The following is a 17,647-nucleotide window of genomic DNA, read 5'->3' as shown; positions in this document are numbered from 1 at the left end:
GGCTAATTGCTAATTAATTGGGAATAAAAAATGTTCCTTTTAAGGTTAAAATTCATTAGGCTAATATATTCAACTTCTCATAAGTCCTTAGAGGAAGCACACCTTATGGGGCACTGTAACACAGCACGTCCTTACACAGCTCTTAAAATAAGTTGCATACTTTGGCTGCTTCTACACATCGCCTCAATTTATCATGCTTCAGGGATTAGGCAACCAGAGTACTCCTTTTCGAAATGTTTGCAGCATTTGGCATTTTATTTCTGTTAAGACCACGTAACAGATTTGTCCATTTGCATGTCAGCATATGCACACAGCCTGCTGAAGAATTTTGCATGATACATACATCACTCGCCAATTTTTTAAAAAAAGAAAAGTCAAGCTATTCATGATTTGCAACTTTAAATGTGTTTTCTTCTCAACAGGAGTCAACTGAGAGTTCAAATACAACAATTGAGGATGAAGACGTGAAAGGTATGATTAAACCAGAAATAGAAAATCACAACTCAGTTACACATACATCAGAAGAAAAGTATTTATTTCAAATAACTAATAAGTTTAGGAACTAGGCCTATTCTAAAACACAAAAATAATTTTCTTTTAATAAGTACATTATTTTAATTATATATCCTGATTTTGTCCATTTTCTTCATATTATTTTCTCTATCTTGAAACAATAAATAACATGTAGTATATACAAGAATATTGTGATTTAAAACTAGTAATGAGTGTTTGGGATCATAATATCAAACTGTAAATATATCAGTCTAAAGGGTAATACAAAAGATTTATGCCTGACTAGAAAAAAACTTATATTTGAAAATGGAGTATGAGAATAACCATTTTTTCTAAACTTTAAGTGGTCTCAAGTGGGCTTCAGTGAAATTCTGAAATTGGCAGCCTAGATTTTAAACCTAGATTTTCATGCACTTTTCTACTATATTCTTGATCTCCATTCGGTTCACTTGCTGTTCGCTCCATTCACAGGTTCTCTTAGCTCCATATAGGAGTCATTGCCTGTGTCCTTACTGGTGTCTTCTCACGGCCTCTGCACACACATACTAAACACACATTTGCAGTTAATTTTCTTGTTTTGGGCCTCAGAGTTGTTTATGTGTTTTTTCTTTTTAAATGTATTTTTGGCCGCACTGGGTCTTTGTTGCTCTGTATGGGCTTTCTCTGGCTGTGGCGAGCCGGGGCTGCTGTCTAGCTGCGGTGCACAGGCTTTTCATCGCAGTGGGTTTTCCCATCACAGTGCGTGCGCTCTAGGGCACACGGGCTCAGTAGCTGTGGAGCGTGGGTTTGGTTGTCCCACAGCATGTGGAATCTTCCCAGACCAAGGATCAAACCTGTGTTCCCTGCATTGTCGGGCAGATTCTTCTGCTGCAATTATTTCTGCAATTTTGTATTCTTTATTTTTTTTTCAATTTACTGTATGTAACTGCAGTTTCTACAGGCTGCTGTCTAAAAGCGATTCCAGAAAAAGAATGGTAAAAACAGGGATATTTAAAATAGAAGTATTAAAAGAAAAGAAGTGTAAAACACAAATTAAGAGGAATGATACATCAGATAATTAAATATTATCTGGAAAGATTATTACCTATCACCAAAAGTATCACCATAGGCTTTCATTCTTCAGGTAGCATTGGTAAGATACGATTTTGAAATTTGTTTTCATGTTGTAGGATAAAGAACCTGGAAATTCTCAGGTCAAGGAGACATATAGGCAATTTGGGAAATTAAAATGACTATAGACCACAAGTCACCTCTGCTGACTTCTTCCTCTTTGGTCAAACAGAACAGCTGACACTATTGAAGTCTCTCTTTATATTACTAGCACACTGACCTAGCTCTGCTAGAGGGAGTCAGTCATTATTTTTTTACAATGGAAAGGTGGATAGCTATATAAAGGATTTTATTTGGTAGGTCTATTCATCTCTCTCTTGCCTCTGAGCTAAAATTTGAACTGAAGTAATTTTGTGAATCATTGATGCCAGTCATATTAGATAAAAAGATTTTTTTTTGAGCAGATGTGCCAATAAGATTTCCCAGTGATTCAGAAAGCATCATGTTTATAAGTATCTTGGATTCATTAGCTTTTTCGGTCAAGCAAATGTTTTTATGACTTTTACATTCTTCTCTTGAGCAAGAATCAAAAAGAAGAAATAACTTACACATTATCCACTGGTGAGACTGAATCTTTAAATAACTGAATCAAATTAGGAGAATACCAAAACCTTACTGTATGCAAGTCATCCTCCAAAGAATATGTTTATTCTTAGGTGATCACAATATGTGATCTTTCTCACCTGAATCAGACTCTTATCTATGCTGCATATTGGTTTAGGATGATTGCTTTTAATCTGTGAAAATGTCAATATATTAGCAGAGTCCCTGACAGTCTCACTTTTATAGCATCTGTTTACTTAGTGAAATGAAATTATGTCAGTACTTCTCAGAAAACAGTTCTCTTGAAATCATAATGGTATGGGTTTCATCTTTCTTCTGGGATTTCACAAATTGAGACAGTATTTGTCTTTATAGTTATGCTGAGTCTTCACACAGCAAATGTTAGAGAAATTAAGCATAATTTTAAGATCAAAAAAAATGTCCTGCTGATAACTGAGCCCAAAATGCTTTGGTTCATTTCCTTGAACTCAGTGAATAAATTTAAGTGTCTGCTTCATTTTCCTAGGGTGGATGTGGCCACAGAGTCATAGATACAACACGTTAGGCTTCATTTGTGTTCTCTCTAAGACTCATACTGCCTTTTGGTGGTTAACCTTTTTAATATTGAATGACATCAGAAAACATTAAGTCTAGAAGACCCTTTGAACTATCACTCAGGCTGGCATTTTTACTGTAGGACAGGTGGTATATAAAACTGACAAATGTTTTTAACATATTTACTCTGGTGATGATATGATTGTGTGGGGATCTCTGCATTTACCAGTGCCCTGTCTTTCAGGAAGACCCTAGTATATTTATTCATTTGAATGTACTCTTTTTCTCTTTACCTCAGAGTTTGCCATAGCTCTGAATAGCTTGGTAGGCAATGTGTTAATGGCCCAGCTCTGTTAGAACCCAAAGGTACACATACAATGTCCAGGAACTCACAGAGACCGATCAGTTATATAACCTGAGCAAAACGGTACCATCACTACAAGACTATATCCTGTCCACAGAATTGCGTCTCTTCCAAACACACACTTTTCAGCTCTGTCCTTTCTGTATACAATCTTGTCTTCAGGGTGAAGCACCACACCTTTTTTTTTTTTTTTTTTAACAAATTTATTTATTTTAGTTGGGGGCTAATTACTTTACAATATTGTAATAGTTTTTGCCATACATTGACATGAATCAGCCATGGGTTTACATGTGTTCCCCTTCCTGGACCCCCTACCCACCTCCCTCCCCATCCCATCCCTCTGGGTCATCCCATTGCCCCAGCCCTGAGCATTTGTCTCATGCATCAAACATGGAATGGTGTTCTGTTTCACATATGATAATATACATGTTTCAATGCTATTCTCCCAGAACATCCCACCCTCACCTCCTCCCTCAGAGTCCATAAGACTGTTCTATGCATCTGTGTCTCTTATTCTGTCTCGCATATAGGGTTATCGTTACCATCTTTCAAATTCCATATATATGCATTAGTATACTGTATTGGTGTTTTTCTTTCTGGCTTACTTCACTCTGTATAATGGGCTCCAGTTTCATCCATCTCAATAGAACCGATTCAAATGTATTCTTTTTAATGGCTGAGTAATATTCCATTGTGTATATGTACCACAGCTTCCTTATCCATTCGTCTGCTGATGGACATCTAGGTTGCTTCCATGTCCTGGCTATTATAAACAGTGCTGCGATGAACATTGGGGTACATGCGTCTCTTTCAATTCTGGTTTCCTCGGTGTGTATGCCCAGCAGTGGGATTGCTGGGTCATATGGCAGTTCTAGTCCCAGTTTTTTAAGGAATCTCCACACTGTTCTCCATAGTGGCTGTACTAGTTTGCATTCCCACCAACAGTGTAAGAGGGTTCCCTTTTCTCCACACCCTCTCCAGCATTTATTGCTTGTAGACTTTTGGATAGCAGCCATTCTGACTGGTGTGAAATGATACCTCATTGTGGTTTTGATTTGCATTTCTCTAATAATGAGTGATGTTGAGCATCTTTTCATGTGTTTGTTGGCCATCTGTATGTCTTCTTTGGAGAAATGTCTGTTTAGTTCTTTGGCCCATTTTTTGATTGGGTCGTTTAGTTTTCTGGAATTCAGCTGCAGAAGTTGCTTGTATATTTTTGAGATTAATTGTTTGTCTGTTGCTTCATTTGCTATTATTTTCTCCCATTCTGAAGGCTGTCTTTTCACCTTGCTTATAGTTTCCTTTGTTGTGCAAAAGCTTTTAATTTTAATTAGGTCCCATTTGCTTATTTTTGCTTTTATTTCCAATATTCTGGGAGGTGGGTCATGGAGGGTGAAGCACCACGCCTTTTAACATGCTCTTCAAGACACAATCCCATTGCACACTCCTCTGTGCAGCCACGTGCTCCATTCCTTCCTGCTGGTTGTCCTACCTAAGGCAGCACCTAGACTTGCATCTTTCCGTGGTGGTGGCTGATCCTTTGAACACTGTATCACGTGTCATCACATTCTGTCCCTTCCCCAAGGACCAACCTGGCAGGGACGCTGTAAGGAAAACCGGGTGGGGGACATTAACACAACATGGTGACCTACTTGAAGGAAGAAACAGGTGAACCAATGACAGAGTACCATTTTCTGGCCTCTTCTGGAGGAAAAAGAAAGACTAGCAGTTGTCAGAGGAGGAAGAAAGCAACAGTTGTGTGTAGCTTTTTTAAAAATTATTTTGTTTTGACCCTCTGGGTCACTACATTACCTGAAGTGCATTTAAAGTAATAGGATCTGAGGATGTTTGAAAATTCTCATTGGTTGTCATTTTTTACACAGCCTTTTTTTAAATATGCTTTTCCATTATGGTTTATCATAGGATTCTTTTTTTTAATTGGTTGATGATTAATGGTCCTTTCCATTTAGTGGAACCTGGAAAGCCAGGATTTGGAACAGACCCATTTTCCTTCAACTCTGCTTTTTTAGTTTCCGTTTAAAATGGCCTTTGGCTTTAAAGTGGCCTCAATCCCTGTTACTCTTGATTTGTATTTAGGCTATCTCAGTTTCTTCATTCACTCAGGGAGTATTTATTAAATGCCTGCTATTTGCCTGAGCTCCACATCTCTTTATGAGCTAGTTTTATTCAAAAGCTTTCAGCAACTCAATCAAATTACTCTTTTGTGTGCTTTACATAAATCTGTGCTAAATCTAGGCTGTTTCTTACATTTAGTTCAATAAATACCAAGAAAACTTAACTGGAAAAGTGAGGCTCAAGATATGGGCACTTCATATCTAAAAGTCCCTTTATGTTCTTTTTCTTAAAAACCTTCAGCATTTAGTAATAACCACAACATGTTCCTCCCCAACCTCATGGTCATCCTAAGGGAACTTGGTGTTGCTCTACAGCTCTTCTTTGTAAAAAGCTTCTGGTCCTGTGTTTTCTTTCTCCAACACAACAACTTGACTTCCTAATGTTGACCTTGTGAGCAACTTGCTAATTTTGTCCTGTATTCAAAAACCAAATATTATCTCTAATGCTGTGTCAATAAACTGAGTGTAATGGAGAGATATTAATAGTTTAAAAACAAATGAGCATCTTAATGAAGCATAGTTAATTGCCATAGAAGCACTCTGATAGTAATGCACCATTATATACTTTAAAGAAGTATAAAATTTATGATGTTTTCAAAATATGATTTGTTTAGGTCCAAAATTATTGAAATAGTCATTGTATTTTGAATATATTTCTAGCAACTCATGAATTAATTAATTTCCAATGTTATCAAACAGCTGGCATCAGCAGCCTTTCATGAGTAAGTGGCAGTGCTGACAATACTGCTCTCCATGGGTGTGGGCATACCTGAAGCCTGTGATACGGAAGTGGCCCTTTCAACTCTGTGTACATGTCAAGACTTACCCTTTGGTTTGTGGCCGTCGCCCTGGTGTCCTGGGCCTGTCCCTGTGTGCTACAATGCCTCTCCACTTCCTAGCCTGCACAGCACCATTGCTCAGAGCCAGCTACTTCTTCCTAATAGGTGTGCATCAGTTTGGTCCATCAGCTGCTCTTTCCCTAAATGCCAGAGCTGTGCAGCACCTGTCGACATTGAGCTCCTCTGAGCCAGTAAGTGCTCTCTGTCACTCATCCTGCTTCCAGCATCTCACTTCAGCTCACCATTCAGCAGCTGCCTGGATCTCTTGCTACATTTCATCTTTGTTACAGCTGTAGGCCAGTGGAACTTTGTACTACAAGCAGAAATGTATTGTGATATGTGGAGATTTCAGGCTTGTTTTTCCTCTTTTTTCTTTTGCTGACAAGTAAGTGATGCTGCGTATAATCACAGGTAATGAAGCTGCATAGAATGTTTGCATCAGGCCCAGTTTAAGGGCACAGGAGTTGACAGCCTTATCTCTTGAGTGGGGCCTGGTAAGTGATGACACCTGGATGTCATGGTATCAGCTAATCCACAGAATCACTTGACTACTGAGATTTGCGTGTGTGTCTTTTGTAAATCGGGGCATGAGTAGACAGTGTGATGACTAAATACTCAAATTCAACTGTTTAGTGCAGATCATGGCTTCTCTGTAGGCTTTCCTGGGGCAGAAGCCTCTTGGTGCCAGTCTCCTTTCCATCCTCATGAAGCCTGTAACTCAATACTTGCTTTGCATGCATTCAGAAGAATCTGCAAATCAAGCAACTCCTGGATATTTCATTTAAAGACTTTGGGTAATTATGTTATTTCATTAGGTTGAAAGTATCTTGGAACACCTGTAGTGAAGTGTATGTGTGTGTGTGTTGCTCAATTGTGTCCAACTCTTTGCAACCCCATGGACTGTAGCCCGCCAGGCTCCTTTCCATGGGATTTCCCAGGCAAGAACACTGGAGTGGGTTGCCATTCCCTTCTCCAGGGGATCTTCCTGACCCAGGGATTGAACCTGGGTCTCCTGCATTGCAGGTAGATTCTTTACCATCTGAGCTACCAGGGAAGCCCAGTACAGTGTATTAGTAACTTCTTTTAGGTTTCTAATCCAAACTTTGATTTTTAAAAAGATTTGGTAAGAAAAATTTCTGTTTGCAAATTGTGTGTCTACCTGTTTATCTTTTATATCAGGATCAATAACTTACAGAACTGATGCAGAATTCATTCCACTCTACCACCAGTGTAAAATTACTTCATTTTCTCTTTCTTTCTTCTTTTCCACATTCCTTTTTTTACCCTCTGTACTCAGTCTGCTTTTTTTTCCCTTTACTCTTTTGCCTTCTGTGAGATTTGAATCTTAAATTTGTCAGTGATAGCCTCAGGCTTGTTTAGCCCTGTTGACAAACTAGTATGGGGTCAAAAGCTCTTGCGAACCCCAGCTTAAAACAAAGTCTGAAATCAAATCAAAACCAATAAAAACATGTAGCTACTAATTTTATCATTAGAAAAGCATAAGCTCATTCTATATTAATACCTTTTCTCAGTTTAAAGTTTCTTTAAATGGCTTTACTTAGCAAGTCTATAAATGTTTGTGTGCACTTTTAGAAAAGTCCACAGGGAAAGTGTAGCATTATTTTATTAAATCCTCATAAATTCTGAAAGCATATGTTATAAGATCCCTTCCATCAGATTAAATCTTGATTTCAGCCATCAGATTTTTAACTTTGAATTTATTTTCAAAATTCAGAGTTTAAAAATATAACATTTACTATTCATAGATATTACTTTATATGGAAATTAATAGGTAATCAACTCAATTTATATAATCAAAATTTTAGTGATCAATCAGTTTTAAAGATCTAATTTACATTATAATACAGCTGCATATATTGAGTGTAAACTTTTGTATGTATCTGTTTTTCCCATTACCTGATAAAAATTTAATAAGCTGCTAAAGTTAACATGTACAAGTTCTCAAGTATTTTATTACTCCCCTCTGGCTCCTTATCTTTTCAGATTATAACTTAATTACTTTCTTTAACTGATAAAAAAAACACTAGCAAAGATCTGATTTTTGCTAGAATTCACCAGTGTAGAATCTGGAGTCTACACTCTTTCTAGTTCTAGGTTTTATGCAACTTGTGTTAAACAAGTTGCATAACTTCTTTGTGGCTCTCTGGTTTCCCCAGGTTACAGAATTTAGATGATGAAATCAATAATACAGAGTTGCACTTTTTTTTTTCCTATACCACTTTAATGCAGTACTGCTGCTGCTGCTAAGTCGCTTTAGTCGTGTCCGACTCTGTGCGACCCCATAGACGGCAGCCCACCAGGCTCCCCTGTCCCTGGGATTCTCCAGGCAAGAACACTGGAGTAGGTTGCCATTTCTTTCTCCAATGCATGAAAGTGAAAAGTGAAAGTGAAGTCGCTCAGTCATGTCCCACTCTTAGCGACCCCATGGACTGCAGGCTACCAGGCTCCTCCATCCATGGGATTTTCCAGGCAAGAGTACTGGAGTGGGGTGCCATTGCCTTCTCCTAATGCAGTACTAGTAAGGTCCAATTTTTAAAGTATTTTCAGTTATACATTGTAAAATAATATATAGTAAAGTAATACATGTTAATAATATAAACTTGAGAATAATTATAGAAAGACATTTAATTCAAAGTTGAATTAAATCACTGGGCTCACAGGAATAAATCACTGCAGTTTTAGGGAATGTTATTAAAATGGGAAAAAAAATTATCTACTAACCTGTATATCCAAAGTTTTTATAGTACTAATGGACTGTAAAATTAGTACTTTAATTAAATTCCAGTAAGAATTATTATGGGAGTGTATTTCATGTTTTTAAAGTATCTACTATATAAAATTATTTAATATCTAAAATTATTATTTGACACGCATTTTATACAGAATGTAAATCATAATATTGTTTAACTATAAACTTTATAATTCTGAAATTTATTAGAATAAAGTAATTACTTTAGTAAAATAACCACTTTAGAGTCCTTTGCTGAGTTTGTATTATTCTCTACTAATTAAACATATCTAGAAATTATGTGAACGTATATGTTTATATTCTTTAGTGATTCTTCTTTTCAGTGAAATGGCCTTATTTTATTTTTGTTAATTTTTTTTTGGTATGGATTTCTGCAAAATAGTTCCTTTGATTTTTTTTTTTTTTTCCAGGATAAACTAGTTCTAAAGTGGTCAAAGAAACAAATCTTAGTCCTGTGCATTTTTAATCCATTCCACCAGATTATAAATCCTTCAATTTCAGACCAGTATATTAAATGGAGAATATTACAGGAGAAGCAGAGAAAGCATTACTGAATGACGATGCTTTATAGAGCAGACTGTCTAGAAGTAAATGGTTTTTATTTATTTGTATTTTGGAATAGCATTTTCATTGTTTAATTTAGTACAACAAATATACCACACTTACAGTGTAAGGTGCACTAAGGAGGCACTAGCCACACTTCTTGCCTCATGAGCAGGCCTAGAAAAGATAAAGATGATTCTGCATGATAATATATTTTCTTTGTTTTTGGCTTGTATCCAGATAACTCTGAAACAAGGAATAATATGTTCATTGAAAAATAAACATAAGGACATAGCTACAAATAGCCATATGTGAGGAAGTACAGAAAATTTCAGTTGCATGTTAACACATGTGATTCCTAACAAAATATTTGAAAAATTTGGATTCATACAGTTTTTTTTTTTAAAGATCAATGAACACCTACTATGTACTGGATATGACAGACTAGGCTGAGGCTAAAAAAAGTTATCAGTCATCTAGTACATTGTTTAATGAAATCATATCTGCTAATGCATTTCCCTAATGAATGGCTGTTTTTGCATTCAAATTTTATCCTATGTTAAAGAATATTTCTTCCAAGATACATGAATAAGATGTTTGTCCCTCACCTTATCTTCGACAAAGGAGGCAAGAATATACAATGGAGAAAAGACAATCTCTTTAACAAGTGGTGCTGGGAAAACTGGTCAACCACTTGTAAAAGAATGAAACTAGAACACTTCCTAACACCATACACAAAAATAAACTCAAAATGGATTAAAGATCTAAACGTAAGACCAGAAACTATAAAACTCCTAGAGGAAAACATAGGCAAAACACTCTCCGACATAAATCACAGCAGGATCCTCCATGACCCACCTCCCAGAATATTGGAAATAAAAGCAAAAATAAACAAATGGGACCTAATTAAAATTAAAAGCTTTTGCACAACAAAGGAAACTATAAGCAAGGTGAAAAGACAGCCTTCAGAATGGGAGAAAATAATAGCAAACGAAGCAACAGACAAACAATTAATCTCAAAAATATACAAGCAACTTCTGCAGCTGAATTCCAGAAAACTAAACGACCCAATCAAAAAATGGGCCAAAGAACTAAACAGACATTTCTCCAAAGAAGACATACAGATGGCTAACAAACACATGAAAAGATGCTCAACATCACTCATTATTAGAGAAATGCAAATCAAAACCACAATGAGGTATCATTTCACACCAGTCAGAATGGCTGCTATCCAAAAGTCTACAAGCAATAAATGCTGGAGAGGGTGTGGAGAAAAGGGAACCCTCTTACACTGTTGGTGGGAATGCAAACTAGTACAGCCACTATGGAGAACAGTGTGGAGATTCCTTAAAAAACTGGGACTAGAACTGCCATATGACCCAGCAATCCCACTGCTGGGCATACACACCGAGGAAACCAGAATTGAAAGAGACGCGTGTACCCCAATGTTCATCGCAGCACTGTTTACAATAGCCAGGACATGGAAGCAGCCTAGATGTCCATCAGCAGACGAATGGATAAGGAAGCTGTGGTACATATACACAATGGAATATTACTCAGCCATTAAAAAAAATACATTTGAATCTGTCCTACTGAGATGGATGAAACTGGAGCCCATTATACAGAGTGAAGTAAGCCAGAAAGAAAAACACCAATACAGTATACTAATGCATATATATGGAATTTGAAAGATGGTAACGATAACCCTATATGCGAGACAGAATAAGAGACACAGATGCATAGAACAATTTTATGGACTCTGAGGGAGAAGGTGAGGGTGGGACGTTCTGGGAGAATAGCATTGAAACATGTATATTATCATATGTGAAACAGAACACCATTCCATGTTCGATGCGTGAGACAAGGGCTCAGGGCCAGGGCAATGGGATGACCCAGAGGGATGGGATGGGGAGGGAGGTGGGTGGGGGGTCCAGGAAGGGGAACGCATGTAAACCCATGGCTGATTCATGTCAATGTATGGCAAAAACTATTACAATATTGTAAAGTAATTAGCCCCCAACTAAAATAAATAAATTTATATATAAAAAAAAAGATGTTTGTCCTTAACGCTTAGTGAATTAGGTAGTCTGTCTTTATTTCTTTTGATATTTAATAGTGTAACATTTTTCCATTGGTCACTGTTGTTAAGTTTGCCAGTACATCATATGAAAAGTAGCATCGTATTTAGTACAAAAAGTTTTAGTTATGGGTGTTGGGGTTTTTTTTGGTCTCCTCAGTTTTGATTTTACACCCAGTCTATCATATCAGCAAATCCTATTGGTTTGGCAATCAGTCAATCCTATTGATTTTCCTATTTGTCAAATCAGTATACACTCAGTTCTTTTTTTTTTTTTTTTTGATTGACTACCGCTCACTAGATCCACTTCCATCACCCTGGTCCACAAAAGCATCAACATCGTTGCCTACATTATTGACATGACTTCTTAGCCAGTCAGCCCATTTTGGTATTACCTTCCTGTGGTCAGTTCACAACATAGTTGTCAAAGAGATGCTTCTAAAGCATGTCAGAACATGTCTTGTTCCTGGTTTGTATTCTCTAGTGGCTACTAATGCAGTTAGAATGGATTATAGGATGCTCAGAGATCAGGACCTCTTCCAATCATACCTCTGTTTACTATCTGACTTCATTTCCTATTATGTCTCAGGAACACTATCCTGACACACAGCAAGCAGGTTGCTGCCTCAAGGCCTTTGCAGTTGCCATTTCCTGCCTGATATGTCCTGATAGATTCCATGCGCTTGCTGCCTCTTCTCTTTTTTTAGTTTCTGATCAAATGTTATACCCTCTCAGATCTTCCTAGATGACCCTGATTTTAAACTGTTACCCTCCAAATCCAGTGTTGCCATTCTCCTTCTCTGCTTTCCTCCTTTCCTAGATGTATCATTATCTGGCTCTTTTCCCCTACTGGGATATAAATTTCTCCAGGGCAGAGACTTTTGACTGTTTTGTCCATATCTTTAGCCACAGTATCTGTATTTGGCATACAGTATCTAGTATTTGGCAATAGTAGGAATAATAAGTATTTAATTGAAGGAGGAAGGAAACATGATGGAAATCAACTATGCCATGTCCTAATAGCCACTAAAAAGACGACAATTCTCTAAAAGTTATGATAACATCCAAACTTTTTTATTTTCATAGACTTTTGTCTACATGTTCCCTGCCTCTACCCCATAATTTAGGAACTAAAAATATAGAAATTGAAAATTGAAAAAATAAGTCACAGGATCCTCTTTTCCTGTTTGGATGAAGCAGGTGTTTTGGTGTCAAATATAGTAGGTTTGAATTACAGCCCAGCCCTTTATCAGCTCAGCAATCCAGCTGCCCATGTAAACCTCTCTGAGTCACACTGTGTACAGTGGTGATAATGATGTCTCAATACTTAACCATTTTTTACCTTCAAAAGTGGTAATTTCATATGGTTCAAACTAACAATAACAGTATCAAAACATGGTCATGTTGACTAGAGCAGATATTTGTTAAATGCCTGACCCATGATAGTCAGCAAAATTAATTACATTATTTCTGGCCATTCTTTCCTGTGAATACATGACATAAGCACAGAAGTTCACTATTAAAAGAGTCTATAAATCTAAAGGGATCTGTGTTTTTTATTGTAGCTTCAGTGTTTCTATATTGTAAGCCATTTATTTTGATAAGCGGGTAAACATCTGTAAATTTTAAGACCCACATTATAGAATCCAGCCAGTCTATATATATAAGTAAACATAGGAGCTGCCCAAGTACAGAAAATAAATTCACTTTTGGGTTAAAACAAAAGCCAATATGTTTAAAAAGCTTTTATTAAGGTAACAATATTAACTTGTCATGAATTTTACACAGATTATTTTAATTCACCATTTTTTGCCTCCATGATACCATATAGTAGGCACTTAATAAGTTAATAAATTAACTATGAAGTTTTTAGATTAAGTTGTTTTAAACTCTTAAAAATTTTGAGAGACATATTTTGTTTTTAATTAAACAGAAGATATTTTAAGTAATGACTCCATCTTCCCTCATTTAAACTGATTGCTTTATCTCCAAATGTTTTCAGGTGTTTTGAAAAATTGGCTTGTTCTGAGTGTGTCTTGATTATCCCTGATGAGAATAAAAGAAAAGTATGTAGACTGATTGTTTTTGACAAAATACATTTTAAAAGGAGCCTACCTATGCCAAATTACTTCTCAAGCAAACTCTCTCGAGAACTATAACATAAAATATCCCTCTTAGAGACTGATTACCCAAGTCATTGATTCCTCAGAGAGAAACAAACCATCATGACAGAAGTTAACACCTTAAGTGTAGAAGATCTATTATTTGTTGGTTCTTGAAATAATTCATTACAGGATTATTGGTGTCTTTATTAACATCACTACATGTGGTTATTTACATTATATCTGAAGCAAAACACAGATGGCAAATGTTGGAAGAGAATTTTAGATTTATGGGCAAGTTTGAGTAATAGACAAAAAAAACCATCATCACTATCTGTTTTCAAATTTTGAAAGAAATTCTGCTCCAAACTGTCATTTGTTTTCAATCTGAACTTGAAAATGTTTTCAGCTGGGGAAAATAACTTGCTGTGGTGATAGCTATTTTGAGTAGAGTATTTTTACTCTCCAGAGTATTTTTAGCCTACTTTACTGAGAATTACAGTATTCTAACCAAATATTGTATTATATAGAGTTAAGGTGAAAAAAATGTAAAGATATTGCTAAAGAATTACCTCTGAAAAGATTAACAGTCTTCAATGACAGAAAAGATAGCTTACTTCAAAGAGACCCCTGTAATTTTTTTTAGAGGTTTTGTGACCAGTGTAGAAACAGTGTGAGCATATGAGACTGTTTTTAAATCTCTCTTCAAGAAATAGAAGCTCTTCAATTATAACCTTTATAAGTCGGAAAAAAAAGACTAAGTTGGAACTTACTAATGCTATTTTTTAATTGATTTTTTAATGGAGTGTAGTTTCTTTACAATGTTGTATTAGTTTCTACTGTACCGATTATGTATATATCCCCTTTTTTTGGATTTCCTTCCCATGTAGGTCACCACAGAGCCCTGAATAGAGTTCCCTGAGCTGTACAATGGATTATCTTTAGTTGTCTATTTTATACATAGTATCATTGGCACATATATGTCAATCCCAATCTCCTAGTTCATCCCACTCCTCACTTCCCCCTTGGTATCCATACATTTGTTCTGTGTGTCTCTATTTATGTTTTTTGCAAATAAGATCATCTATACCATTTTTCTAGATTTCAATGTGCTTAGTCCCTCAGTTGTGTTTCCTTGCAACCCCATGGACCTCAGCCATATATATGCATTATAATAAACGATACTTTTTTTTCTTCTTCTGACTCACTTCACTCTATGACTGTCTCTAGATCCATGTACATCTCTGCAAATGACCCAGTTTTGCTCCTTTTTATGGCTGAGTAATATTCCGTCATATATATGTACCACATCTTCTTTATTCATTCTTCCGCTGATGGACATTTAGGTTGCTTCCATGTCCTGGCTATTGTAAATACTGCTGCAGTGAACATTGGGTTTCATGTGTCTTTTTGAATTATGGTTTTCTCTGGGTACATGCCTGGTAGTGTGGTTGCTGGGTCATATGGGTCATTTTTAAGGAACCTCCATACTGTTCCCCATGGTGACTATCAATTTACATTCCCACCAACAGTGCAAGAGGGTTCTCTTTTCTCCATACCCTCACCAGCATTTATTGTTTGTAGATTTTTTAATGGTGGCCATTCTGATGGGTGAGAGGTGATACTTTATGGTAGTTTTGATTAGCATTTCTCTAATAATTAGTGACAGAGGATGAGATGGTTGGATGGCATCACTGACTCGATGGACATGGGTTTGGGTAGACTCCGGGAGTTGGTGATGGACAAAGAGGCCTGGCGTGCTACAATTCATGGGGTCGCAAAGAGTCAGACACGACTGAGCGACTGAACTGAACTGAATACTTAGTGATATCCGTCTTTTCATGTGTTTGTCGGCTATCTTTATGTCTTCTTTGGCGAAATGTCTATTTAGATCTTCTATCTGTTTTTTGATTGGGTTTGTTTGTTTGTTTTATTGAGCTACATGACCCGTTTGTATATTTTGGAGATTAATCCTTTGTCAGTTGCTTTATTTGCAATATTATCTCCCATTCTGAGGGTTATCTTTTTATCTTGTTTATGATTTCCTTTGCTGTGCAAAAGCTTTTAAGTTTTATTAGATCCTGTTTGTTAGTTTTTATTTTTATTTTCATTACTCTAGGAGGTGGGTCAAAAAAGATCCTGCTGTGATTTATGTCAAAGAGTGTTCTCCCTGTGTTTTCCTCTAAGAATTTTATACTGTCTGGCCTGAATACATATTGAATTTATTTTTGTGTATGGTGTTAGGGAGGGTTCTAATTTCATTCTTTTACATATCGCTGTTCAGTTTTCCCAGGACTACTTATTGAAGAGGCTGTCTTTTCTCCATTGTATGTGCTTGCCTCCTTTGTCATAGATTAGGTGGCCACAGGTGCCTGAATTTATCTCTGAGCTTTATATCCTGGTCCATTGGTCTATATTTCTGTTTTTGTGCCAGTACCATACTGTCTTTGTTAATACTGTTTAAATATATGAATGGTTAATAAAAATGAAATGTGCTTTTTGTTATGGAGGGTAAAACAAAGAAAACATTTGTTTGGGATAAATATTCAAGACCCTGTATCTGAGTATTAAGGTCCTTAGAGTCTAAAATTCTACGACAACTTGAATTTTCTAACATGAGCATGCTGTGAAGATTTGAAGAATTTCCTCTTTGATGGTTTGTGATGTGTTGTATATAATCTGTCTATGCAGGTGCTAAAGATAACCTTTATAGGCATTCCCAGTGGTCTCTCCCCCTGGAATTTCCAAGTTTCTATGTGTGGACTGTTAATTATTCATTGAATAACCTAAATGGTGTCTTTGATGAATGTTCTTTTCTTAATTCAACAAATAAAGAAAAAACAGTATTTCATATTCATAAATACGTATTTACCATAAATTACATCTTACCATCATTTACGTTTATAATACATCCTAGAATAAATAAAAAATCACATGTTGTTAGTTCAGAGATATATGATTCATAAATGTAATTCTTACTTTACTCACATTGATTAAAACAAGAATAATTTTACCAGTCCCATAAAATTTGACCAAGATATTCCAATAAGTACTTGTTGACTGGATAAATAATGTATAACCTAAAAGCTGAGAGTTATGTTTTGTTTGAGGACCTTACTGAGGACTATAGCCTGGGAGGCAACCTCTCAGATAGTGCTGAGGAACTGCTGTCAAGAAGTAAGCAAGGTGGAAGGGTAGATAGTTTTTGCTGGAAAAGTAAAAGAAATGTGGTGGAACATCAAAAGATTACTACTAATCATAAAAAAAAAACCAGACATCTCAAGTTAATGATTTTAGTGCTTTTCTCTGTATGGGAAGATGCAGGAGTCTGAACTTGGTGAAATCATCCTTTTGATATGCATCTTCATTACCTAGGGTCAGTATTCTGGTGTTTTCCATCCTGAGTTCCTCTCAGGATAAACCATGAGGGGTGGCTGCAGTGGCTGATGGCTTGATGGCAGCAACATTACACAACAGTACTTTACTGAAATGACAGGCAACATTTGGGGTCCACATATTTGAAATTAATTCTGTAAGCTGAATTTTGAGCAGAGTATCTCAGAGCTGAACTGGTGACATAGTCCAGTGTAAGGTATCACTTTAGTAAAAAACCATTAGCCATGAGGACTCATTTAAGAACTTCTGGTCTGAAAGGCTGTTATCACCCTCCCAAATTAAGTTTTGAAAAAATGTAGCAACTAACCATGGACATGACTCTTGGTCCTCAGAGTCTTATCACTGCTCTCTGTCAAATGCCTGGGGACTTCAGAAGAATTACAGGAACTCAACATTATTTTGTGAATGTGTATGTGTTTGTGTGTGGTGAAAATGGGAAGCTATTTTCTCCCAAACCTAAGTATATCTTGCAAGTTGTGATAAGCCATTATAAGTTTATCCAGACTGACTACTGCTGTGCCTTTTCAGTCTATCGTGTGGCATCTCAGAAGGCTATAAAAATCTTCACATCCTCAGTTTAGGCATGTAGGCACATATATTACATTGCGCCCTGGCCTTTGGATCTACAATGTCATTGACAAATTCATTTTTTTAATACAGTTGACATATTGAGAGTCTATTATTTTCACTTAATTTTCCA

The 17,647-nt window shown here is 36.4% G+C and overlaps 1 protein-coding gene across 31 annotated transcripts in view; it reads left to right on the top strand.

Moving 5' to 3' along the window:
* CAMK2D (calcium/calmodulin dependent protein kinase II delta) overlaps nucleotides 1-17,647 on the top strand; it is a 314,058-nt gene that overhangs the window by 277,534 nt on the left and 18,877 nt on the right. For 30 of the 31 annotated variants that reach the window (XM_081485129.1, XM_081485067.1, XM_081484940.1 and 27 more), the window contains one exon: nucleotides 423-471. The exons of the other annotated variant lie outside the window; for it this stretch is intronic. In XM_081485129.1, coding sequence (XP_081341255.1) covers nucleotides 423-471 — 49 coding nt within the window. The remainder of the gene's footprint in view (nucleotides 1-422; nucleotides 472-17,647) is intronic. 31 annotated transcript variants of the gene reach the window in all.

Source organism: Giraffa tippelskirchi, chromosome 1, assembly GCF_054371585.1.
Source record: "Giraffa tippelskirchi isolate mGirTip1 chromosome 1, T2T-mGirTip1v1.2.pri, whole genome shotgun sequence".
Classification (NCBI taxonomy): Eukaryota; Metazoa; Chordata; class Mammalia; order Artiodactyla; family Giraffidae; genus Giraffa; species Giraffa tippelskirchi.
The sequence above is the reverse complement of the archived record's forward strand: the minus strand, read 5'-3'. Positions and strand labels throughout refer to the sequence as shown.